The sequence below is a fragment of the Meles meles genome, chromosome 21 (assembly GCF_922984935.1).
Source record: "Meles meles chromosome 21, mMelMel3.1 paternal haplotype, whole genome shotgun sequence".
Lineage (NCBI taxonomy): Eukaryota > Metazoa > Chordata > Mammalia > Carnivora > Mustelidae > Meles > Meles meles.
Genome location: NC_060086.1, coordinates 8,148,151 through 8,173,933, shown reverse-complemented (window position 1 = coordinate 8,173,933; position 25,783 = coordinate 8,148,151). Strand labels below are relative to the sequence as shown.

The window sequence follows — 25,783 nt, the reverse complement described above, 5'->3', positions numbered from 1 at the left end:
GGTATTTTCAGATCCAGAATTCGATTTGATTCTTCTTTATGTCTTCTCTTTCTCTCCTTAACTTTGTTTGTATTCTTCTTTAGCTCCCTAAGCACAGGCCTCAGTCACTGACCATGTGTCCCTTGCGGTCCTTCTCTTCCCTTCACCGCAGCCTTGCTGGCTTCTCTCTGTGCCTGGAATATGCCACATTCACATCTGCCTCCGGGCCTTTGCACTGCTCTTCCCTCTGCCAAGAGGCTTCAGAGTCTCTCATCTTTGGCACCCAGATCTTAATCTCGGTGCCACCTCTTCCAGGAGGCCCTCCCTGTCCATCTGTCTCCAGGACCCATTCCCCGTTCCCACACCCTGTTTCCTCTCATAGTCCTGCTTGGCAGTGCTTGAAAGTATTTTGTTTTGTTTAGTTTTGCTTTTTGTCCATTTCCTTCATTTCAGTAGAATGTCAGGCCTTTGAGAGCAAGGGTTTTGTCTTCTTACCGCCATGCCCCCCACCCAGCACCTAGAACGGTCCTGATGTCATAAAATGTACATGGGTGCCAGCAGTCGGACTGAAGTGTTCTCCTGGCCCTGCCTGGCACTTCCGTGCCCACTTGCCGCATCTTCCACCAGGACTGATTGCCCCACGGTCTCCACAGGTCTAAATCCTGTCACCTCTTTAAAAAAAAAAAAAAGAAAAAGAAAAGAAAAGTTTCCCTTTGCCCGTTGTCTCCATCCGGGAGTGGTCTCTGGCTCATCTCGCCAGTGTTGCCCTCTTTGCTTTCCCTTTGGTCATTTTGTGAACTTGCTGTGTCTCTCCCGTGAGGCTGGTCCCAGCTGATGCTGCCACAGGTCCGTCCCAGCGCCTCACGCGGGCCTTGCCCGGAGCAGAGAGATGCGTAGGAAATACTTGTTAAATTGGTGCTTGAAGAGACAGTATAATTTAGTTGGCTGCTGGTTCAGGAAGCAGAAATCCTAATCAGAATTGTGCGTGCCCGTTTGCCTCCGACTTCTCTCCTCTTACCCCCCCTCGCCGCCCCCAAGTCGCTGGGTGGGATTGCCAGCGCCCCTCCTCCGACCTCTGACTGTGGCGGCTGGAATTAATGAGGTCATGTTACATGTACTTAGGAGAAGGTGCTGGGTAAATACAGGTGATGGCGTTGTTGTTGTTGGTTGTAATTACGTTCTGGGTCCTGTGTTGCATAATGAGCTACAGAATGCCTCAAAGAGCGTTTTAGGAATTCACTGTCAGATGATTGTAAAACACTTTGCAAGTTTGTCACGTTGGGTGGATGGAACCGATGATCAAACCCGTTGAACTGGAAGAGGCAAGGAGACGGGTTTGCAGGATTTGGTGCGTTCTCTGGCCTCCGCCAGACAATTCCCTAATTGAGCTGCCAAGGTCGGAGGCTTATGACGTTCCGAATGAGACCCAACAATACTTGTGCGGGGTTTAATGGCCCCGGGAATCATTAACGAGACAAAAAGCCATGATTTCCCCTGGATTAACATACAGGTTGGGGTTCGGCACGCCGAGATTCATTGTTTTGGTCTCCAGCCCAAACATGCTAGAGTCATTATATTGTCATGTGGTAATTAGCTGTTCCTTTAATACAAGTCATAAAAATTAAGCCTAAGAGTGACTTCAGCAATGCCTTTTACATAATCCAAAACAATATTCAAATGCTGGAGGCGTCTAGTCATTCACCTGTACCGTATTAAAGTTTGAAGTTTAATGCATGGAGATGTTTGAACATTGAGTTCATTCTCTATTCTGTGACCAGTTTTGCTACTTAGGCATTAACCTTTAATAGTGTTAAATTAAATATACTTGCCTAATGAATAATGATGAGATTGCCAGAATTTTCATTTACAATGTAATGCTTTGAAATTTTGTCTAAAGGTCTAATTCCCATTCACTCGATAATGTACATGTTATGTTTTATATGTCACTGAGCTCCTGGCTGACTCGAACGAGGGAAGCTATTTTTTATTCGAAGCAGACACAGTGGGTCCTGGCCTCTTAAAAGGAATGGACTGGAAAAGTTGTCGCCAGAAATTTTCGGGACGGAGAGGGCAGGACACTGGCTTAGCTCTTTAAAAATATAATTTGTACGGGCAGCTGTGCTGGAAAGCTCCATGCTCGGACGTTAATAGAGTTTTATCCGAGTGCAGCGGTTCTCCTTCTCAATCCTTCCCTGACCTCGGTGTCAAGTTCAGATGGGTGTGCTAGATGAAGGGGGCGCTGGGCGGACTGTGTCTGTCCTTCAGGCCATTTGACCTGCGTGGGACCACAGGGAGAAAGAAGGGTGAAAAAGGCGGGTGTTGGAGGTGGGGAGGTAGGAAAGTACCCTGGAGAAGCGTGAAATGGGAAGAAAAAAAAAAAAGGACAAAAAAACAAGGCACCTGGAATGTTCTGAGGAATTCCGCCTCTGGGTTATCCCTACCCCCTACTTATAAGGACCCGTCTCCCCAGGATAGCTTTTGAAATCTAATTTAATGTAAATATTTTAATGCTGATTAAAATAATAATGCAAAGCCACAAATGAGAAAGTGACATAGTCATAAACTGTGTAGACACCCAGGATAAATGCGCTCCCCCCCCACCCGGTCCCAGGGGTCGCGTGACAGTCAGTGCTATGTTAAAGCCCCGCGCGCGCGTCCGCTGCTGCGCTGGACATTCCCCAGGGCCTGCCTCTTTGTAAACTCTGCGGAGACGCTGGCATCTCGCAGGGCTCCTGGCTCCTGGCAGACTGGCCGACTCAGGCATGGGAGATCTCCCCTCGCTTCCAGGAACCGAGGGTGGTCTGAAAAATTAATGACTCTGGTATTTGAAAATCAAGTGTGCTCTTGAATATATGCCCTTGTTGATGCTCAGGGCCCGGTGTTTAGCATTCCTGCCGCAGAGACTAAATCTTCGCAGCCGCCTCACAAGTGAGACTGGCGTCCATACCAGAAATATCTCCAGTAATCTCCTCTAAGCCCAGCGGACTGGGTTATTCCACATGCACCAGCCGAGAATTCTAGGGGAGGCGCTTCCCTGGTGCCCAGCAGGTGGACCAGAAGCGCCTTCCCGGCAGCAGAGGAAAGAACCGAGAGCATCAGCGTCTCCCCATCGCACGCTGAATTAGCAATAGAGTCAAAGGCCAAAAGTCAGTATTGCAAGTTTCGTGTCTGCAGTCTGGAATTTGAGGGGAAATTCCAGTTTTGTGTAGGTCCATCTGATCACAGATCGCACACCGAGTCGGCCTGCGGGACCTCACGCGACCCGTGCAGGTGCGGTCTCCTGCGTCCGAACTGTGACCCGGGGAGTCTTGCCCCCCCGCAGCTGGCCGGCCCGCCACGGAGCTGGGAAACCCTGGGCAAGCCACTGTGCTCCCGGGAGCTTTAGTCCCACCTGCAAGACAGGAACACGACACACTGTCACGTCCCCTCCCTGGGATGGCGGGGAAGCTCCAGTGAGAAAACGTCCATCAGAGTGTCCGCGACGGCAAGAGGCTGTCAGGGGATCAGTGCTACTTCCAGCCTCCCAAGCATTACAGGAGACTCGAGGCTTCTGGCACCTTCCCTTGCCTCCGCCACGTGTGTCCCCTTCCTGTCCATCAGCTCAAGGACCCAGAAATCCTTTGAGTGTCACACCATGCCAGAGCCGTGGGCAGATCCCAGTGCACCCGTGGCCACTGCCACACCACGGCCACAAACTGTGGCCCTGGAGGCTGGGACTGTGTACCCGTCCTTTGTAGGCCACAGAGAAGTGTCCCCGGCCTATCACCTGGCGGGCCCGGGGCTATGCAGGGGGACAGAGAAGCCACGGGGGAGCCGGGGAGGCTGACCTCCTGGGCCCTGCCGTTGGCCTGCTCCGGGCCGTGAACATGGCTGGTCTGTGCCCAGAGTGGGGTGACGTGCGTTGTTCTCTCCCGCAGATCCCGTGCCTGCCCTGGACCTCGGGCAGCAGCTCCAGCTAAAAGTGCAGCGTCTGCACGACATTGAAACAGAGAACCAGAAGCTTCGGGAGACTCTGGAAGAGTACAACAAGGAATTTGCCGAAGTGAAAAATCAAGGTTGGTGGCAGACAGTTCTGTGCTTTGCTTTGTCTTGTCTTTGCCCTTTTTTGTTGTTGTTGTTCCCCTCTGCCTCTAATTGCCTCCGCACGCTGTCGGGACGAGCTCTAACTGGACTCCACGTCACGAAGTCAGGGTGGGACCCGAATCAGAATCGTTAGAGAGAGATGATAATAGTAATAACGCGTAGCCGTTTGGAAGCAAAACTTCTCCCGAGCACAGTGACGACGCCTGCGCTTACGGCCCCGTGACCGTGATCATCGTGATCATCGTGGCATGGGATCCGCCTTTCAGAAGGCTGGTGGGCTGCCTGCGGGCAACACCTGTCAGAGAACCCGCTCGTGATCAAAGGGCCGGAGCCAGTAAGTCCTTTGGTAATGGCCGCTGCTCCGTGTCCCCTAGTCCTTTGAGTTTAATGAAAGAGAACTGGCCGGGCTGCCCAGCCGGCGACCCACCGAGGCCGGGAGGGCAGAGGTCGCCCAGCTCTTCCTGTCGGGGAAGAACCAAGGGATCTCTGCGGCACCTTGAATCCCGATGTGGTTACCGTGTGCGGGAGCCTGCGGGCCTGCCTGTCGCGGAGACAGAGCACGGCCCCATGTTGCAGCCATTGCCAGTCGTCCTGCCAGCGCCACCTAAAAGGTCGCCCGTGTGTTCTGGTTTGGGCATGTGGGCGAGGGAGGAGCTGGGAGCCAGGGCTGGCCTTTTGGGTGACTTCGGGGGAGTGGCCCTTTCTCCAGTCTGCTCCACGCGCTGGAGAACAATCACTTAGATCTTTCAAGTGTCCTTTGGCTTTGAGACCATTGGAGACAGGCTTTGAGAGGCAGTCCCGAGGACCCCCTTTCCCCCTTGGGGTGGGTTACACAGACCCCCAGGAGCCCCCACCTCACTCTGGCTCCACAGGGACCAGTAAGCCTTTGGGGTGCATCGGGACAGCTTTGTCCTGCTTCACAGTGAGGCGCTGGACACAGCGGGCTGGGATCTGGGTTAGAGAAGGGGCCGCCTTCCCCCCACACTCCAGGTGAGAGAGAACCCGGGAAAGCACGCGTCGGGGTTCCTGGCAGCACTGCCCAGGGGGAGGGACTGCCTTGCTCCCTCCCGTGACCTCTGACATCTCATTTGGACAGACCCGCTCTTCCCGTTTTTTATGGATGGATTTTTGTTGTTGTTGGAGGAGGTGCACGTGGGCCCTGGGCCCTGTGTGGTCTCCCTCGGCAACCTGGCTCGCTCGGCTCCCCGGGCCCAGTTGCCCCGCGAGGAACCGTAACCGGGTGTGGGGAGTCCTCCCCAAAGACCCGATCTGATGGCCTTTTTTCAGTGAAATACTCAAGTCCCCAGACTTCAGAACAAAGGCTCCGGAGGCAGACAGACCTGCTTTGAGACCCTCCAAGGCCACTGTTTAGCTCTGAGACCTTAAACAAGTGATCGAGGGACCTCACTTCATGAAAATCCTCCCTTTCTTGGGTGGGAGGCCTCACATCGTAACCACTGAGGATTGGGGTGGGCTTCCTTGAGATGTTGGGGGGCCCTTTAGCATACTTTTCCTGGCACTCAGTAAACATCAGAGGATCTTACTGCCCACGGCTGTTTTTTCTAGAAATTCCCACCGCTCCTTATTTATTGATATCTTTACAAAATGACAATTTCCTCTCCTTTCTTCCCAGTATACGATGGGTTTGACTTGGAAAGGCGGGATGCACATGTGTTTATGTCACGGCCGGAGTGTAGATGGATGAAAAGTTAGAGCGGAAAGGGCCTCTTTATCAAGTGCTAGAACTTTCCCCGCCATTTAAAGCTGAGCACATTGGCGCCCAGGCATGTCTGTAGAGCAGAGCACTGCGGTTCTCTCTGTACGGCCAGTCTCCTCCCCCTTCGCGGACTCACAGGGAGGGGCTCCAGCTGGGACCACCCCAGGGAAGGTCCCGGACCCAGGCCGGCCCTGAAGAGGACCAGAGGCTCCAGGACGAGCCAGCCCCGGCTTAGTCTCGGCTGGCCAGCGAGCAGCCCTGGGCAGGGTGGGGATGGCAAAGAGACACCGTCAGACAGCGTGGGAGCCCCCGGCTGGTGACCCAGCCTCCCCTTTGGGGGGAGCACGGCTGTGTCACTCTGAGAAACCCCTCTGGAGTGAGCACTGAGGTCCATGCGCGACACGAATAATTCCCACCAATTGTGAGAAATGTTCCATGGTGACACAGTCACATAGACCCGGACTTAAAGAGCGTGCGTGTGTTTTCGGAGCTGACCTGTCATGGTGTCCACTTGGGTCCGCTCCTGCCCACCTTTGCTCCTGTCACTGTGGCTGGACAGCAATGGACGTGCTTAGCCATGAGGCTCACACAGCATTTCTTTCAGGCCCCAAACAGCCAGCCCCAAAGGCAGAAAGACCCCCTTTCTCCTTTCAGATGCCCTGACGGGGTCCTTGGTTTTAATTTCCTCTCTCTCTAAGGAGAACCTATGGAAGTGGAAGGTTCTAAGGAGAGCCCTGTGGGTTCCGCTTCATAAAAAGGGCCCATTTCTTCTCTTCACGAAAGAGCCTTTGGCTTTTCTCCCCGAAGCCATGCGGGTACTAACCGCCCGCACGTAGGCTCTGGCCTTGCCCGTCTGTGCAGCTGGGGCTGGAGAAGCCGGATGTGGGTCACAGCCTGAAGGACCGAGGGCCCCGGAGCAAGTTGTTACTTGGGCGAAGACCTGGCAGCCAGTGCTGTCACGTGAGCCCCATTGTCCCATTGTCACAGGCGCCGTCCAGGCCTCCCGCAGCCAACCTGCCTAGGCTCCCCCATTCATTCGTGCCTTGGTCCTTTCTCGGCCTCGCCTTCTACAGACGGATCCCGCACAGCAGGTGTGGCTTCCTGAGAGCTCTACTCTGCTGGGAGCTGGGGCCTCAGTGCCCTGCCAGGGACGGCCCGGCACAGAGGGTGGGGTGGGGGCATCTGTGGGAGGGAGCAGGCAGAACAGTCCTGCCCTCGAGCCACCCACGGGTCTGAGTCGGGGCGCTGCCCTGTCCATTACATCTGCTTTGGCGTTCCCATTGGGTTCATTAAAGCGAGGGCTAGAAGCATGCACTCGGTGGTGGTGGGGCCCATGCTTTCTAGGGCCAGCCCTGCCCCCCGAGGGGCCCTGAGCACTGAGCCCCGCAGGGCTCCTCCATCGCCCAGCCCTCTGCCCACACCCCTGGCACTCACTCTCCCGGAGATGTGGCTCCCGCAGGAGTCCCCTGCTCTACGCACACAGCCCCCAGTTCTGGGGTGCGTCCCTTAGATGTGCACCGTGCCCGCTTAGCACACCACGTCCCCCATGGTACCCTGTCACTTGTGAACCCACAGGACCACAGCGCAGGGCCAGGCACGTCTCTAGACTCACCTGACTTTGGCCAGGACCCCTTCTTCCAGAACACACACACGGTTATGAACTGTTTTCTTTGTGAGAAAGTACTTAAACTGCACAAAAACACGATTCATCTTCCCTCAGTAGAGGACTAATTTAAAACTTATCAATAAGATGATATTCTGTGTGACCACTGATCCCCCCCCACTTTTTTGTAAGTCGTATTGAAGAAACCATAGCTCTTCTTCCCAGCAAAATCCATTGATCCTCCACAGCCTAAATGTTTAAAGTTCAATTTAACATTTAGAGAGTAAAAGGTCTCCGAAGGGACTCGTAACCATTGATTTTGTGTCAGGGTTGAGGAGCTAAAGTTTAGAACAGCGATCCTACCAGGTCGCAGAAGGCTGGCATGCGTAGCCGCACAGAATCTGCGCCTCTCACTCCCATCTTTCCGTTTCTGCAGAGGTTACGATAAAAGCACTTAAAGAAAAAATCCGAGAATATGAACAGACTCTGAAGAACCAAGCGGAGACTATAGCTCTCGAAAAGGAACAGAAGTTACAAAATGATTTTGCGGAAAAGGAGAGGTGAGTGTCTGGTGGGGTCTGCACGCACTGACACGATGTTCTTAACTCTGAACTTGACTCTGCCAGGAGTGTCCAGAACAAGCTCGGGAGACCAGCCTGGATGGCGAACCACGCTCCGCGGGGCTCTCGCCAAAATGTTGTTTGAAAAGTAAAGGTGTCCCTTACTCTGTCGTCTGGGAGATTACCTTGAGGGCCGTGCATCGTTTACCCACGGTGGGTGGCGTCAGGTAGCCAAGGGGACCAGAGTGTGTCCGTCAAGGCCATGCTGGTCCAGGGCTTGAGCACAAAGTGTGTGTGCTTGGCATGCGCTGACGTGAGCTGAGATGACAGGGCATGGCCTTGTGCCCTCTCTGGGGACGCCCTAGACACACGCCAAAATCCTGCCACCTGGCGAAATGAATGCGGATATTTAACATCAGCCACATATCTTGGGGTTTTTGGTTTTTGGGGGGGTTTTGGGGTTTTTGGCCTCTTTTCTGTACCTTGCCACACTCCGTATATCAAGCAGCCAACGTCAGTAAAATCTGTTACAGATAGAGAAACAAGGCTTCAGATTCAAGACTTGCCCATGCCCTCCCGGCCAACCACCCAGAGTTGGGACCAGAGCCCAGCTCAGCACTCCAGCCCCGGCCTCCCCGGTGGCCTCACATGGCCTCCCAGAGTCCTTGCTGCAGGACCAAAGCCGGTCCTTGCAGTGTGGGAGAGCAGGGCTGGGTACTGCCCCCAGGGGAAAAGGGAGCTCAACAGGGTCAGGGTTCCGAGGAGAGCACTTGATGCCCAAAGCAGTTTCTCACCATGTTACTGATACTAGCTAGGGTGAGGGGTTGGGGAGGCAAGCCATCAGAATGCCGGCCAGAGAGGAATGCGTAGGTAAAGCCGGGCCATTCCCTGCTGGACCATGGCACAGCTGTTAAAATAGTAACAGTGTAGAATTTGAAGTGAGACCAGCGATGTATCCAGCATGATACGGAGAGGAAAATGCATGATAGACAATTACATACAGCGTGATTACCGCTGCACAGAGCAAAGTCATGCGTCTGAAATGGTGGGAGTAAATTCATCTGGGAATTTGATATTATTAAATTGGCTTTTCAAACTAGGTAAAAGAATTAATTATATTTAAAGATGCAAATACCAGACTGACCACTCGGGATAGAAGATAAAGCTAGATGATTTTTTTTTAATGTCGTTCTTTACACCAAGAAATTGAAAGCGATCTAGGCTTTAAACATTAATAATTCAATTGTGTACATACCAGAAGAAAACTTGGGCAAGTATTCTGTTTTTAGTAATCTTGGAGTAGGTATTTCTTTCTGATCATAGTTGAAAACCGATTATTTAAAAATAAGTAACAATAAACATTGTAAAAGCATAAAAAACTGAGAAGACATTTTCCAACCACGTAAGGGCCCTCGCAGATTAGTAGGAAAAAACGAGAGCTACGAAGTGGACAACGGAGATACGCAGACAGTTCGTACGAACAGAAGCAAATGCTCAGCTTTACTCAGCAGGAAAATTCGGTTTAATTTTATCTAGTGTTGGCGCAGGAAAACAAACACTCACATGCTGTTGGCAAGAGTTTAAATTAGTGAGGTTTTTTTTGGTGGCTGGGAAGTTTCTCAATATCTATCAGAACAACAATAATAAAAAAATCACACGTACTCTTTGACCATTCTAATTCCTCTGCTAGAACTTCATCCAACAGATTCACTGTCACGATTACACAACAATGTCTACATAATGATCACTGCAGAGCTGTCTAGTAGAAAGAGGCAGTAAACAGTCCAACAGTCCGCAGAGGCTGGTTATGTTAATTATTTAATAAGAATGAGGGGGAGCCACGTATCCTGGTGTAGAACGCTTCCAAAGTAAGGAAGTACGTGAAAAAGCGGGCAAGCCGCGCGTGCCGTGATCCCTTTCACACTGAAAGGGACAGGGAATGTCTATTACACTGTTGTATATTATGTGTGAGTTTATAGTATACTTGTGCAGGTGGGTTGTTTTTTTTTTTTTTTAACTCAGAACCTGTAATAGTTTTATAATTGGAACATGTGAAAACGTGAGCAATCCCTTCTCCATAAGGGATGGGAATTGGGGCAATTTTTTTTTTAATGATGTAATTTCTACTTTTCTATATTCCCAGGTTTGTTTGTCTGAGAGCATGTGTTCTCTTCATATGATGTAAAAATAATAAACTTATTTTTAGACATTTTCTGCAGATGAGGAGGAAGGAATGCTATTTATTGACCAGGGAATTCATCTGGAGATCAGGGGAAATGTAAATCCAGGGACGCTGGGTTCAAACACTGACAGTCGCGCATTAGGTATTATGGTCACATTTACATTCCATTATAACAGACGCAGAGCAGCTGTCACATCTATTAGCACACCCTTTATTCCAACAAATTCCTTCATTGTGTCAGCAAAATGTAAATGTATCGTTCTTCTTGGGGAACTTCGGAAAACAATGAGTGCGTGATGATGATTTTTATTTTTATTTCTTTAACTATCTGGCCCGTGAATAGCAAGTTACATTTAAGATGCCTGGCTGTGTCCGTCAGCCTGCATCAGGTCCCGCGGGATGCACGCTCCACCTTGTGTCCCATGTGGGTACAGAGTCGGGGCGCTGAAGATGGGGGAGCGGGCATGCGACGCTCATGGCGCCCCCAGCGGTAGCCCCATCATGCACCCGTGGCCAGTGGCGTGGATTGCCGCAAAGATCGTTGGTCACCGAGCTTCAAAGCACACAGGACGTTCACGTTGGGGAATAAGATGACCAAGTTGGCTTTATTCTCTTCCTTTCCAGAAAGCTGCAGGAGACGCAGATGTCCACCACCTCAAAGCTGGAGGAAGCGGAACACAAAGTTCAAAGTCTGCAGACAGGTGGGACGTTCTGCATCCTAGTCAAGTCCATTCAGGGAAGACGGAAGTGAGGGGCTTTGGGCTGTGCCCTTGTTCCCCCTTCCCCCCCTGCCGTACTCCCATCCCTGTACCGGGCCCCCTGGAGGAGTGAAGGGGCCCACGCTCCTCAGGACCCGCCCCCCCCCCAGCCTCTCGACCTTGACTTCATTCTCACCCACCCTGAGTCGGTAACGTCCAGGTGGGAGGGTCTGAATTCCTTTCCCATCCCTTCCACACGCCATCCTTTCTTTCTGCTCTTTTTCCAACAAACACATCTAAATCGCCAAACTGTCAAGGACTGACATCTCATTTGGAACCATGAGAGGGAAAAACAAAAAAATACTTCTTCCCACCTTAAGCACAGTACTAGTAGAACTTTAAAATTTAAGACGCCCGGAAAGATTGTGCTGGAGTTTTGATCGTTTCTTTATGCTTTTTTTTTCTTCTCCTCCTTTCTCTTTCTCTTTCTCTTTCTTCCCCTGAAAGGGAAACTGCATCACATACGTAACTTGAATGTGGGGGGAAAAACATCAGAAGATCTCATAATCCGAGGGAGTACCTCATGCCGGAGTGTGAGAACATAACCACAGCACATTTCCAGACACGTAAATGAGACCCCCAAGATCTCAAGACACCCTAAAAACTCACTAGGAAATCTACAAAGAGATAAACAGTCCAGTAGAACGAGGGGCCAGAGACGCAAACAGGTGGTCTGAGGGGGATATGCACGTGGCCAGTACACGCATGAAAAAACAGTAACAATTCTTAACAGGCAAGAGGATGCTCGTTAAATCAGAGGAAAGATTGTTTTGCCTGTCATACTGTCAAAAGAATTTTCTTTAATAATATGCGGTGTCGGTGAGAATATAAGGAAATAGTCACACTCCTGGTATTGCTGGGAATGTAAGTTGCCTCCTGGGGGAGCCAGCCAGCTGGCATTTGTGTGTCCGGAGTGTCTTGGCTCCTTACCCCAGGACCTTGGCTTCTGTGGGTCCTCAGGTGCCCAGCATTTGGCTGGCTTCATGCAAGAGCTCACTGTTACTGCCTGTGTCCCGATACGGAGAGCTTTCCATGCAGTTCTGCTAAAGGAAAAGAGAAAGTCTCAGAAAGTATTTGGGTCATCCTATCTGTGCAGGGTCGGGAGGGGGAGAAAAAAAATATATATATAGGCAATTTTGTATGAAAGTGTTTTTTAAATAATAAAATATATGTAAAAGCAGGGAATCTACACACTGAACCAGTAACGGGAATTATCTCCGAGGAGGGGCGTGGCTAAGAGGAGGCAGAAGTGAAGGGGGGTTTTCGGCCCCTTCTGTGTACTTTTGTTATCTTGGACTCCTTGGATGCGTATACACTGCTTGTGTACTTTTTCTGCCTTTCTTTTTCTTTGCCGGGGGGAGGGGCAGAGCAAGAGAGCGAGAGACTCTCGAGCGCAGAGCCCAACACAGGGCTCGATCTCATGACCCTGAGACCATGACCTAAGCCGAAACCGAGTCAGATGCTTAACCAACTGAGCCACCCAGGCGCCCCTACTTTACCTTTTCTAATTTAATTTGAACAACTGGTATCTTATATCAAGGTTTTATGTCCTCTGCCTTTCAGCCCTGGAAAAAACTCGAACAGAATTATTTGACCTGAAAACCAAATACGATGAAGAAATTACTGCCAAGTAAGTCTCTGCCTGGCTTCCCCCGTCTGCATGCTTTCGGTCAGGTGTCCCCAGCTTTGCTAATCTGTGGAAGTTACCCCCGCCCCCCCAGCTTTGCCCTCCTGTCTGTTGGCTTTCACAAAGCGGTACGGGATTCAGGAGGAGGCGCTCGGCCTCAGGGCTGCCACGGGGACAACAGCATCACCCCTGTGAACTGCTCGCCTCAGTCTAATGACCATGATGTGACAGTAAGTTCTGGAGCTCCTAGAACACTGGAACTTGTGTCCTTATTATTGAGAAGCCTCATCAACATGTGCCTTTTTCTAAGAAAGTTTGGGAACAGGGCATCTTCTAGAAGGGGGGACACATGGGACCCTTCGGGGAGCTGGGTTCATGCAGATGATGTCCCCTTTTCCCTGTGTCTGCGTCCTTGGCTCCCACACAGACGTATTTGCTCGCGTCACCCCTTAGAACACTTGGCATCCGTGTACAGACACATCCATGTACGGACACACAGGGCGCACGTGTGTTGGGGCAGGCATGTGTCGCACGAGGCTCTTGCCAGAAGGAAATCCATGATCTGGGGCAGCACGGGTACACTCCCCCCGCCATGCGGAACTCCGGAAAAGAAGGAACAGTAGTGACGGAAATCAAGGGAGATGCCAAAGCAGCAGCGGTTGTCCCTGCCCCGGTCTCCCCTGTCAAAGTCCAGGCAGGAGGGGCTACCAGACGAGACGTTGAGCCACTTCCTGTTCTGGGAGCCTCCCCTGGTGTCCCTCAGAAGCCCACGCCCCCAGGCTGCTCTGCGCCAGTAAGGAGGGTCCCCCGCTATGCCTGCGTGGGCATCACTGCCCGGGGTGGGGGGCATTGGTGTCTGACCCCCTATTCTGCCAGCCCGCCACCCTTATTTTTCTATTATTTTTGCCTGGATTTTATTCTACTAAGAATAGTCATTGTCTTTCTTGGTAAATTCCTTCTCCCCCCACCCCCCCCCCCCCCACCGCCCCACACCAGGGTTCATTATTTTGTTTTTGTAACCCACATCTCTTTCTGGAAGACACAGATACATCTTCCATTTCTATAATTAACCAAAGCTTGCTTCGTTGCTCACTTCAAAACTTGCGCAGCCCGTCTCTGAGCCCCTCTAAGCCAGTGTTTCTCAAACTGGGTGTCGCAGGGGTGAAGTCAGTTTAGTGAGCGGCGACCCACAGGTTGAGCAATAAAATACAACAGAAAACGAAATAACAGAGCCGAGCAGACAGTATCATGGCTCCCGGCACAGGGTAAAGTCGAGTGTTGTTTTGTGACACTTTTGTGTTCGTTGTGTGTAGAAATCCAAAAATACAAATGTATGGTTATTGGGTTGAGGTGTAAAATGCGGTTCTTTCGGGGGGTCTCAATCAGAAATTATTTTGAAAGCCGCTACTCTGAGAATGTTTTAAGAGGCTCAGGTTCCAGAAGCTGGCGTCTCCTGCCGTGTCCTCCCGGGGCGTGCCGGGGAGGTCTACGGCTGTTAGCTGCAGACGTGCACCCGCTTAGGGAAGAGAAGCAGCCTGGAGACATACTGCCTCTACCACAGTCATTCAGAAATGACAGCAGATAATGCCACTTGTCACTTGAGGGCTCAGTACTGGTCCCTGGTTTAGACTCATCATTTCTTTATTGGGCTTCTAGAGAAGCCACAGAGAAAATTTGTGTCCATTGAATTGGTTTGTCTTAGGTGTTGGGGAAGCGACTTAGCCCAGAAGAGCCATCTAGAAAGGGCTGACATGCTCCCTGCCCCCAGGTTTCCATCTCTGCTGGGTGGGGAATCTGGTGGCTGGGGAGCTGCCGGGAGACAGCCCAGAGGGTCGGGGTCTCTCATCCTCTGTCCCCACCCTCTCTGACATCGCTAGAGGCCAGGCTGATGCTGGGGGATGGACAGCGCAGCCACCTGTCAGGGCCCTGCTCCCAGGTGACCTCCTCTTAAGATGACAGGGATGATTTTCAGTCTTAAGTATTTTTCTAGTTACTGTTTATAGACCCTCTGACTCCTGGGCTGAACAGAGCAGCCGCCTCTGTCCTGTTACAGGTAAGAATTAAATCTTGGGTCCCCTGAACCAGCAAGGTCACCAGGGGGGCCGCAGAGGCCGTAGACCTCCCCTCAACTCCTACGACTCTACTGGCATCTGATGGGCAGTGGCGGTCACTGGTGTGGGCTCAGTGAGAAATATCTCCAGATTGTTTCTCATCGTATCAATGTGTCCTAAGGCCAAAAAGATTTTTCCCCCCAAAATCCGAAGAAATGAAAACCCATGCATGACTTGCTCATGTTCGCCAAACTCCAGTAAGTGGAAATAGAAGCAGAAAGTATGAGAGTTGCTTATTCTAACAGAACGTTCTGTTTTGGGACTGGCTGTCGTCACAGACTGCTTTCGGGGCCATGGGAGCTCAGGGCGCGTCACCTTCCAGGATCGGAGCAGGGAGTTGTTTGCCTTCCCCCGAGGGGAGCAGGGAGACGGGGGTACGGTGCGCCTGTGTGTGCTTGGGGAGAACAAGCCTAACTCACGAGGGTCACGACTCAGAACAGAGTCCCTGCTCAGCACAGCCGACATTCCTAGAGGGCCCCATCTGAGCCTGGCCCTGTGCTCGGTCCTGAAAATCCCGAGGTAGAAGGTTCGGGGAGACAAGCCATTGGAATCCAGTGTGATCCCTGCTGTGGGCAGAGGGGCTGGCAGCTGGCACAGCGCGTGTGCTGCTAGGGTGTCCACAAGACAGACAGCCCACTCCAGCGAGGGGCTGGCAGGAGGCATGCCACAGAGGGAGTGTGGCAGCTTGAGCCAGGACTGGGCCGGGATGTACCCCGCCGAGGCTTGCGAGGACCTGTGGCCTTTGGGACAAAGAGCGACCCCTGCCCTTACCCTCCCTGCTTCCCGCTGCCAGAACTCCCGTGGCTGAACTCAGCGACAGCCAGTGGGCAGCCTCGAGGGGAGGCTCAGCCAGCTGGAGCAAGAGGAAAGGGTAATCAGAGAAGCCTTCCTGAAGGAGGTGACATGTGGTTTGTGGTTGAAAGATGAGTTCAGGTGAGGGGCTGCTGGAGGCAAAGGAGTGCAGGTGTGGGAGAACACGGGGTGACCAGGCTCCACCCAGGGGGCCCACCAGACGTGCCAGACATGGGGGTGGGGCAGGGTGAGTGCCGTGTGTGTTGGGAGCGGGGGAAAGACAGCGGACTCAGGCCTGCACAGGGGTTGGGCATTTCCCAAGTTGGAAATGGACTGACGGCTAACAAAAGGCAGCCGAGGGCCAAACTTACTGTACGTGCTTCCCAGAGTAAGTAATCCACAAAAAATGTGGAGAATGGACTGAGTCAGTCCTCACTACTTTCTTGCAGCTTTGTGGGGAGTCCATCGGCCTGGGAGAGCGCCTGTGTGTGGAGGCTGCCCCCTCGCATCCCTCTCCCCCTTTATTTTACGGGGAAGGTTTGTTACTCTGCCGGCTGCCTCGGGCCCACCGTGCGTGTCTCTTAGTGGACTGGACGTCTTCTCACTAATGCGCACGAGCAGAAGCCCGCCAGGGGCGAACCTTCTCACAAATGGTCTTAAAACATTTCTCGACCCTTTCTTTTCTCTCTCTCCGAGAGTAGGGAATTCTTAAATCACGAAAGGGGGATGGGGTGGGTGGCAGGGTCCAGCACAGGTTTCAGAGAAGGCTTCCCTGCTCACAGGGTGGGGGACCCGGGCCTCTTCCTTGGCCTTGGGGGCACTCGCTGACCACCACTCCCACTTTCCTTACCCAGCAGCGGACACGCACAGCGGCGGTGGTGCAGAGTCGGGGAGGGGGTGCGGGTGGCCCCTAGCATGGCCGCTGGTGACCGTCCCCTCTTCCATGATGAGCGGAGTAGGGCCTGGTATATGCTTCTGAAATCAGCAGACCTTGGGGAAGGTGGGCTTTAATGTCATCATCTCCCCAGGGACTTCCAAGAGCCCATGTCGCCCTTGACTCTCTGTCCCTGGAAGATGTCCCCCGCACTTGGGAAAGCAGCCTGTAGGTCGAAGGCACCGAGGCCGGTCTAAGAGTCTGAGAGCCCGGTTTATTGTGAGCAGTCACCACCCCGCGTCAGCTGGGACAGCGCGGGCCGACTTGCAGCGGGGAAGTTTTCCACGCGGAGGCTTGAAGCAAAATGTAATTAGCCTTTATGTGCAGAACAAGGACCCATTGATGAATACAGCTGGTCTTTGTTTTGTCCCGTCATTGAGAGTGGGAGGTAAAAGTGTTCTTCTTCATGTTTATTAATGCAAGATTCCTTAGACAAATGGCAAGCACAGTTTAATATTTGTTGGAACATAGGGGGGTTTGCCAAAACAGTTGTGTAAGAGGATTGCAGGGTTGCAGAGTATAACCGTTTCTGGGTTAAATAAATGAATTATGTCTCTGCTTGCCCCCCCCCTTTCCTTTCTTTTTTCTTTTATTTTTCTTTTTTTTTTTTTCTTTTGCCCTGAGAGGGGCACCCTGGGTCCCGAATTTCCCACTTGTGTTAGCAGATGGAAAGTTAGCGTCCCGATTGACTTCAGCCTGCACAGGCCAGCCAAGCAGAGGGGTGTGGATTTTGGTAGGTAAACAGGTCTCGGGATGCCTGTGGAGGTGGACAGGCTGCTTCCAGGCACGCGGCACCTGGTCCCGTAGAGCTTGGCCATTGCCTTCTGCAGCCGTCCACCCGGGTCCGCGGCTGGGTCGGCGCCGCACGCTGCGGGAGGGGAGCGTTGCCCTCCCCGACTAGCATCCTGGACAAAAGTGCAGAAATTGCCATTTCTCCTCCCGTCCATGGCCCCCTCTTTGCTCAGTCTCCGGAATCCTGGCGCAGCAAGAGCTTCCGTGACGACACATACAGCCCGCTCACTCCGTTCCTCTCGCTTGTGGCCCATGTGTCTGAGCCTCCCGTGGAAGAAAAGACCGAATTGCACTGAAATGCTCTGTGTTTTACAGCTAATGTGAGTCTTAGGAGAATTTGCACCTCCCAAGCCTTTCCTGCCAGAAGAATTCATATTTCTTAAGGCTGCTCGCATTCTAGTCCTTTCCTCTGTACTTCTGAAAAAGCCCTGCATTGTACACACGCCGACTTCCATCGTGTGTTACAAAAAGGGACATTTATGAACAACTTCGCTTGGGTTAATTTTAGAGTATTTTTCTTTAGAGCATGTAGGGAACACCGTGCGCTCTGAGAAGCGAGCCTGGCTTAGGACTCTGTGGGAATTGCCGGGGCGGGGGGCCTGTATGTGCCCCACATCGTGGAGGGCGGAAATGCCCAGCGGTGGGGGGCGCGGGCCCCGAGAGGCGCTCGGACAAGGGGAGGGGAGGGGACCGGCAGCTGGAGACGCGAGGCATGGGTGGGGCTACGTGCAGACCCCCTGCGGGTGACCGGCGGTGGGGTGGGCACCCTCCGCCAGTGCGGGTCACTGGGGACTAGTCCCCGGAGGCTTCTGGCCTGGCCCCGAAATCCAGCGCCCTGCACACCCTGAGGTGGTGGCATGTAAGGCCCCATCATGGCACCGCCGTGAAGAGAGCGGTGTCACCTGTGGGAGGGGCAGCCGGGCCCGAGGTCGCCGTGGAGCCCCTCAAGCCTTCGCTCTCCCCACGGCCCCCTCCTGTCAGCCCTGGCAGACTGGTTGCTCCTGTATTTATTTCTTTTTACACCTCCCCGTGAAAAACTTGGGGGGGGGCGGTAGAGCACAGGCGGCAGAGCCCGAGAACCGCACAGCTGTTCTGATGATCCCGCTGGACGCCTGCGCATCCCGGTTGAACTTGACAACACCGCGCTGGTCTCCTGAAATGGAGTCTCTCGGCTGTACCTTTAAGAGCGGAACATTTTTCTCTTTCCTGTCTTTTTGATGAGTCATCAATTTCCAGTAGGAGTTGCTGTAATTATCCTGGTTAGATTAATTTCCCTAAAAATAGAGAGACAGCCACTTTGATGGTTTCGAGGGGCTGGGCTTGAATAAAGAACCTGCTGTCCCTTCAACTTAGAGGCGGTCAGATGACGCTTGCGGGGAACAACTAAGGACTTTGGGGGGAGTGGAAGGGGCTTTCCCCGCTCTGTGGCTTTAGTCCCGACAAGCGTTACCGTGCATTTTGTAGAATTCCTCGGATTTTCCATCCCTGTACCAGCATTGCACCTCACACCGAAAGTCGGATGCCTGAGTGAGCCCCCGAGGGCTCTCCTCAGCCTCTCCAGCAACAGCAGCATCTCTGAGCAGCACAGGCCAGATCCAGGCTCTTCCCAGACCAGGGCACTATGCGGGAGGAAGGGGATGGCTTCGTCTTTTCAAGTCCACCTAGAATTTCCTCTGCGTACCGAGGATCCTTCACCCATCCCATGGACTCCAGATGTGTCTGGACGTTTACCCAGTGTCGGCAAGAACAAGCACTCTCTACGCCTCCCGCCTTCAGCTACGCTCACTAGAGGCCTATGTTAAAATGTCAGTCCCGGTGTCAAGCGCGGGGACTGCAGAATGAAGGGGGCGGGGAGGTTCTGGATGCCATCTGCGCACGGGCTCGCGTGCCCCACTCGGAGCACCAAAACACCCACGTATCCGTGTGACTACACGATGCTGGGCGGGGTGTGTGTAAATGAGCTTGTGAGTAGAGAGAGAGTAACCCTGCTCCTCCAGCATCCTTGGAGAGGGTATTAGAAAAGCATTAGTCCTTGACTGTCGCCGGGGTTTGGCATGCTTTTATAAAAATGTTGTGTTTTTTGGGAACCTCACAGTCTGAAGCTCGAGGAGACGGAGAAGGAGGCCGATGGCGAGCACAGCCATCCCTGTGCCTCTAACGACCTGTAGGACAGACATCGTGACCTGTGCCTGCCTACGTCCAGGACTGGGGATCAAGCACGTACTGCAAGTGTTCCTGCCACCCGCGCGGTGGTGACAGACGCCGGCGGAACTGCCTTCGAGGAGGGTTCGTCCTGTCCGTGCGCAGTGTGCATGTCGGCACGCTCTTGGGTGACCTGTCAGTCAGCGTGAGCCTTCGTCTTGACGACAGCTGGGCGGGGTCTCTGTAGCGTGCGGCCTGGACCCTGACCGGTGACATTGTTTATTCCCTGGGAGGACTCCCGAAGGAAGCTGATGGCCTCTAAGAGGAAAGCAGGAGCCATCTGAACCTTTGAAGTGCTTTAGGCAGGAAGGCTTACAGAGGCCCTGCCTGGAACTGCGCACCGCCTCGGGCCCCCCCCGGGGAATTCCTCCAAAAGCCATGTGCTTCTGCCTCTGCAGAGGAGTCCCCAGCTACTGCTGAGGCCTGGGACCACACTGGGTCACCAGGAGGTGGCCCATCTCCCGTGCTTCCCAGGTGGCTGAGGGGAATGTGACCGGAGGCACGCCGGCCAGCCCAGGGCCCTTTGGAAGGGAGGCAGGAGGGCTGGCAGCAGTGAGACTGTCCTTCCCATGGCACACCCCCCGATCAGCAAAGAGAATCCCCTTTGTGGGATACTTAGTATTTTTTTTTTTCTTAAATATTTTATTTATTTATTTGTCAGAGAGAGAGAGCGCGCGCACAGGCAGACAGAGTGGCAGAGGGAGAAGCAGGCTCCCTGCGGAGCAAGGAGCCTGATGTGGGCTCGATCCCAGGACGCCGGGATCACGACCTGAGCCGAAGGCAGCTGCTCGACCAACTGAGCCACCCAGGCGTCCCGGGATACTTAGTATTTTTAATCACAGAAGCCCTCCGTGTGTGTTGTACCCAATGTAGAAAATTCTAAAGAGTTTTAGAAAACAGGTCATCGCTCCTTACCTCACGACACAGAGATAACTGTTGGTAACATCCTGGCCCAGTCCTTCCAGTCTTTTCTCTAGACGGTGCTTTGTTGCTGTTGTGTCTTATAGACCACGTCAGATTTCATTTCTAGGCTGTTGGTTTGGCTGGTTTGCTTGTTGTTGTCTTATATGAGGTGTAACTGTTTCTTTCCTGTGGGTAACTGCCCTTCAGAAACCTGACGGGTGCTGTCCAGCGCCCCTTCGGATAGGTGTGCTGTGGGGTAGGTTACTCCTCGGGTTCCCTCTTGTTGGGAGCCCGGCTCTACACTGCTGTCATTGCCTCCAGGTGAAGACTAGAAAGCTCCCTCCATGCTGTCTTCGTGCCGCTGTCCCGCCGGTGACTGTGGGGTTTTCAGGTGGCTTCCCCGTAGCGTCATCAGGCCGGGAGAGCCTGGACCCCAGAGTGCTCCAAGGGCCCCAGCAGGCCTCGCCTCACTACCAGACTGCTGTTTTGTGGCAGTGATAGACGTCACAGCCGCCTCTGGTCAGGGGACGGTGGAAGACACTTGGCTTAGGATCAGGAGATCCTGGGTCCGGCCCCAGCTCTGTCACAGGCGGGGCCTCAGGAAGTCCCCTCCCTCAGCAGTAGCCGTGTCCTTGTTAGTAAAACGATGGGACCGGGCTGGACGGCTGTGGGCAGCATCGAAGAGCCCGCCTCCTTCTTGGCCTCCTAGCCTTACCCCACAGCTGCTTCCCAGAAGCTGAATCTCCGATCCCGTCCGCCAGCAGGACCTGCACAGCCTCTCTGTGGCATGGCCTGTAGGGAAGCCACCGACCCAGACGTGGGGGACAGTGGGAGCATAAGAGGGAGAGCCCCACTCTCAGGGTCACTATGAGGCTTGATTGCTGACCCAGTGAGAGGAGTAACCGTGGGCAGGGCACCCAGTTTCTGTCCTCAGGACTTGGTGTCCTCAACAACAAGACAGAGGAATGCCCCGTAGAGCTCCTGGCGTAGTGCGCGCACGCGGACCCTCAGCGAGTGGGCCCGGGCCACCCCTTACCCTCTCCCGTGGTGACCTTGGGAAAACCGGGATGTCTGTGCCGCCAGGCCTCTTTGTCCACATTGGCATGCTGCAGCTGGGGAAGTCCTCGTCCTGAGGGGTCGGGATTAGAAATCCTGACCACTTACCACTTGGGTGCTGGTGGGGCAGGAAGCGAAAAGCTCCAAGTGCCTAGCGTTGTACACCTATTACTGCTCTAACCTCTGGAGGGTCACAACCGCTGAGTGACTCCGCTGGAGTCCGAGTGCCACATTGTGCAGGCCCGGTGCCTGCCACGCGAGCAGGTCATCCCGCGTGTGGTCCCCTCCGGCCGCACGTCGAGGCGACTCTCAGACTCCAGGAGAGGTCTCACCCCGTGTGGCTTGGAGAATTCGGGGCTCTCTCTGCTGTTGTAAAACACATTAAGAGAGCTGCCAAACATCTGGGCACCAGCAAGGATGTCTGCGGCTCTTGTTAGCATTTAAAAAAAAAAAAAAAAACTTTTTGGAACCAGCCTTAAGAATGAAAAGTTTCCTCCAGGAAAGCGAGAGCAAGCTAGATAATTGAACTCATTGATTTCCTTCACGGCTTGTTTGGCCTTTCATTCCCTTCCTGAGGTGCTGTTTGTTGAGGAATGTCTCCAATTGCCAGAAAGACAGTGGGGTGTCTCATGTTTCCCCGCCCGCTCTCCCTTCAGCCAGAGCCGAGTTCCGAGGCGAGCCTGTGATATGAATTTTTAATGCAGAACTTTATAGCCTCACTCTGGCAGCCCGGCTGCATTGCTCTCCTGAGCTTTCAGATTTAATGCCCTGATGAACAAGCGAAGACTCGGGGCTTCGGCACCAGTGAGGCTTAACCCCCCGATGACCGCACGTGCGCCCTCTTGTTTCCCTAAAGGTAAACCTAAAGGAGTCGGAAGAAAAAAAAATTTTTTTTCAGTCCTGCAGTGTTTGGGATGTTCTCCGCATAGCCTGGAGCACCAAAGCAGCATAGTCTCGAAATGTCATTGGATGGCATACATTTGTACCTTTTCATTTATCTCTTCGAAGACGGCCTGTTCCCACTCGGACGTGCTTCTGCGTCCTCGTCTAGCCAGAAGATGGCTGTGCAGTTTTCGGGATTTACCCAACAGAAAGGTCACCGGACACTCCCATGTTTTTCGTGGGAAACCCGAGCATAATTAGAAATCCAGGATTTGTCATCGGTCACGGAGAATCAACCACTTACGTCAAGTGGTCGATTCTGTGTGTAGGCCTGTGGCTAATTGTCTTTTCTCTCTCTCTCTCTTTGCCTGCTGGTAGCTCTGTATATTAGTGAAGGTTTTTAAATTCAGGGGGAAAAAATTGAGAAGAAGCTGTCTGTAAAAACTGTGTGAGTTAAGTAAGTTAGAAGGATGGCCTTTCCGGTAAGTGGTACCAGAATAATTGGCCATGGGGAAGATCTAAGAGCTGAGCCCCAGCAGCACCAAGTCTCGATGTTTTAAATCCTTTAAATGTAAAAAACAAAAGCTTGAAAACACGAGGAGAAATTTTCGGGGGCTCCTTCTTTGATGTGGGGGTGGGGAAAATCTCTCGAAGCATGAGGCCTACAGTGGGAAACTCTGTATTTTCAGCTCCGCCTCCTTTCTAGACAGTTCTGCCGTGGGCATCGCAAACTCCAGCATCGCAAACTCCAGCCAACTCACCATCCTCCGTGACTTCCCTCTTCCCCACGGACCGCTCCCTCGCATGTCTTCCCCACCTCAGGCAAGCACGGTCTGCCTTTACTCCAGAGAACGGAGGGTTCTTTCCGACTCTCACCTCCCTGCTGTGTAATCCGTGTTAATTCCCCTCCTCAAGACCTTCCGTATCCCTCACTTCTCGCTGTAATAATTTGGCTCTTTTCATCTCTCGGGCCCGCCATTCAGTGTCTTCCCAGCGGATCTCCCTGCGGCCAATTTCTCCCTGGACTAATCCATCCTCCAAGGGTCTGTCTGCTCAAAGTATCTTCCCGAAATATAAATCTGATCCTGTTAAAATCCATCCTCCTTAAAGTCTCCATGGCCCTGTCTTGCCTCCACTGAAAAATCTGGACAATCCCAATCCTGAGCTGCTTCATGAGGCGCCCCCCCCGCCCAGCCTCATTTCACACCAACTCCCGGTCCCCACCTGCCTTCAGGGGGTCGCGGGCCCTTCCCAGACTCAGCAGGCTCTGACATCCCCACTCAGAGGTCCCAGCTTTCTTTCTCAGCAGTTCCCGCCCCTCCGGCCCCGTGCCCGTGCCCGCGCGGACACACGAGTGGAGGCTCTGGTCCCTCTCGTTCCATGGAGGGAATTTGGGGTGGGCCGGGGATCATGAATCTGGACCCAGAAAACATACATCTTTATTTTTTACTAACATCGGACTGTGACCTAGCATTTCCTTCCCTTGCACGTGAAGTCACCAGACCAGAATAAGAATCTTGAGGCTTGGTTGCAAGTGGAAATCGTGGATCTTCTCCATCACGTTAAAATCGCCAAATACCCCCCAGAGAGTCGGTCGTTCTTAGAGCCACCTCTAGATTCGTTATTCCTTGCACGGATAACGAAGAATGGTTATTGCTACACCATAAATTTGCGTGGTTTTTTTAGGTATTGTAATAACCGCACATCAGAATGGTTATTTCCCATAGTAAACTTGGGTATTTAAAACCTTTTTCTAGAAAGAGGTCCATACGCTCCACCAGACTGTCACGGGACCGCGGCTCAAGGAAGGTTCAGCATCTGCCACAGACCAGCAGCGTCTCAAGGGCCCCAACTAGACTCACCCCCTTTTTTGCCCTAGGACTTCGCACGGTACTATCCCCATTACGTGGGCTTTTTTTTTTTTTTTTAAGATTTTATGTATTTGACAGACAGAGATAACAAGTAGGCAGAGAGGCAGGCAGAGAGAGGAGGAAGCAGGCTCCCCACTGAGCAGAGAGCCCGACTCGGGGCTCAATCCCAGGACCCTGAGATCATGACCTGAGCCAAAGGCAGAGGCCTTAACCCACTGAGCCACCCAGGCGCCCCTACGTGGGCTTTTAATGATAGTCCAAGTGGCTTTCACGAAACCCCCCTCTTCCAGGTGTGAAACAGCTGGGACTGGAGCGGGGGCGAGTAGCGTCCCAATTCCATAGATGCCACGATGCCAGCCGTGTGGCTGGACCCTTCTTCTGGATGGAGGATGCCTGCTTGCCCCTCGGGGTCTGCCCCCCACACGCCTAGACCCCCGTGCAAAGAAGCAACGCGGGGATTCAGGCTGTCGGAGGGCCAAGCCTGTAACGGTCCATAGCATATGCCGTCAGCCTAACATGGGGCGTGAAGCTCCGTGAGCCACCGTAGAAGAATGGGCATCAGAAAATCTGCGGCTCATTTTCGTAACGAAGGGAAGCGGTGAATGCATTTTCTGTCTAAGCTAAGGGACATTTCTCCTTTGACAAAAAGGGAGGCAGTGCCCCTCCCCCCATGTCAGGGTTATTTTGAAGCTTCATCGGTTCAGGCGTTATCTGCTGAGTGCCTCCTGGGTTCTTGGCATGGGCACGGGCATGGGCCTCAGGACTCTCTTTGCACTTGATCGTCCTGGCGCTGAGAGGTTCACTGCCACCCCGCCCCCCCATAACTTTAAATCCCATCTGCATTCTGATGGCTCCCACACTGATGTTTCTGGCCCTGACCAGTCCTTAACGGACATCACAAGCTTCACGCAGACAAAACCAAACTTCTGGTGGCCCCCATCAGACCTGGTGAAACAGCCCCCAGAGCGATCCTCTCGCTTCATAAGCCAGCCACATTGCTGCTTGCAGAGCCCAGAAAGGAACCCCCGTTTCTCCAGGAATCAGAGGCGGGGTCCTCACAGCTCACCGTGCAGGCTGCCTTCTCCCCTCCCGGCGGGCTCTGTCCTCTCGTCCCACTTTCCTTTCCTCCTTCTGACACTCTCTTTCCTGGCTGATCGCTCTCTCCGCACCAGAATCCGGGTCCCTCTGCCACCGTGTCCCCAGTGCCCAGAACAGCGCCCGCTCTGCGCTCACAGAAGTTCTTGAATGAATGGAACCCAAGTCCCTGCTCTCCTAGAGGCCACCGCTAAGCAGAGAGCAGATGGCCGTGTGATGAAAGTGTAGGTAGGGTCAGGTGTCACGTGCTCCCAAGAAAATTAAAGCAAGGGAAGGAAGGGAGAAGACGGGGAGAGAGGCTTGCTGGCTTCCATGGATGGTCAGGGGCAGCAGAGTGACTCAGTCGCAAATGAAATGCAAAAGCCCGGAGCACGGGCTCCACCCACGGGTGCTGACTCTGCCGTGTACACGTGGACACTTACTCGGGGATTACTTACACGGGGGTCCTTGGACCCAGCCCTGATACGTGAAGTCTCGTGCTGAAATGAGCTCCCCTGATACATCCAGAGCAGAGAATACAGGGCAGTCGCACGTGTCTTCTAGAAGGGCGGGTCGTTGCATGCAGAGCACGACGGGGGAGCAGAACACATCCGTGCCTGCTGGCGCTTTATTAAATAGTTGACCTAACTCTGCCCC

The 25,783-nt window shown here is 53.2% G+C and overlaps 1 protein-coding gene across 1 annotated transcript in view; it reads left to right on the top strand.

Annotated features, from left to right (window-relative positions):
* Window positions 1–25,783, top strand: part of CUX1 (cut like homeobox 1) — a 338,009-nt gene that overhangs the window by 205,735 nt on the left and 106,491 nt on the right. Inside the window, 4 exon segments of the mRNA XM_045994176.1 lie at window positions 3,897–4,034; window positions 7,819–7,942; window positions 10,749–10,825; window positions 12,446–12,512. Of these exon segments, the coding sequence (XP_045850132.1) occupies window positions 3,897–4,034; window positions 7,819–7,942; window positions 10,749–10,825; window positions 12,446–12,512 (406 nt within the window).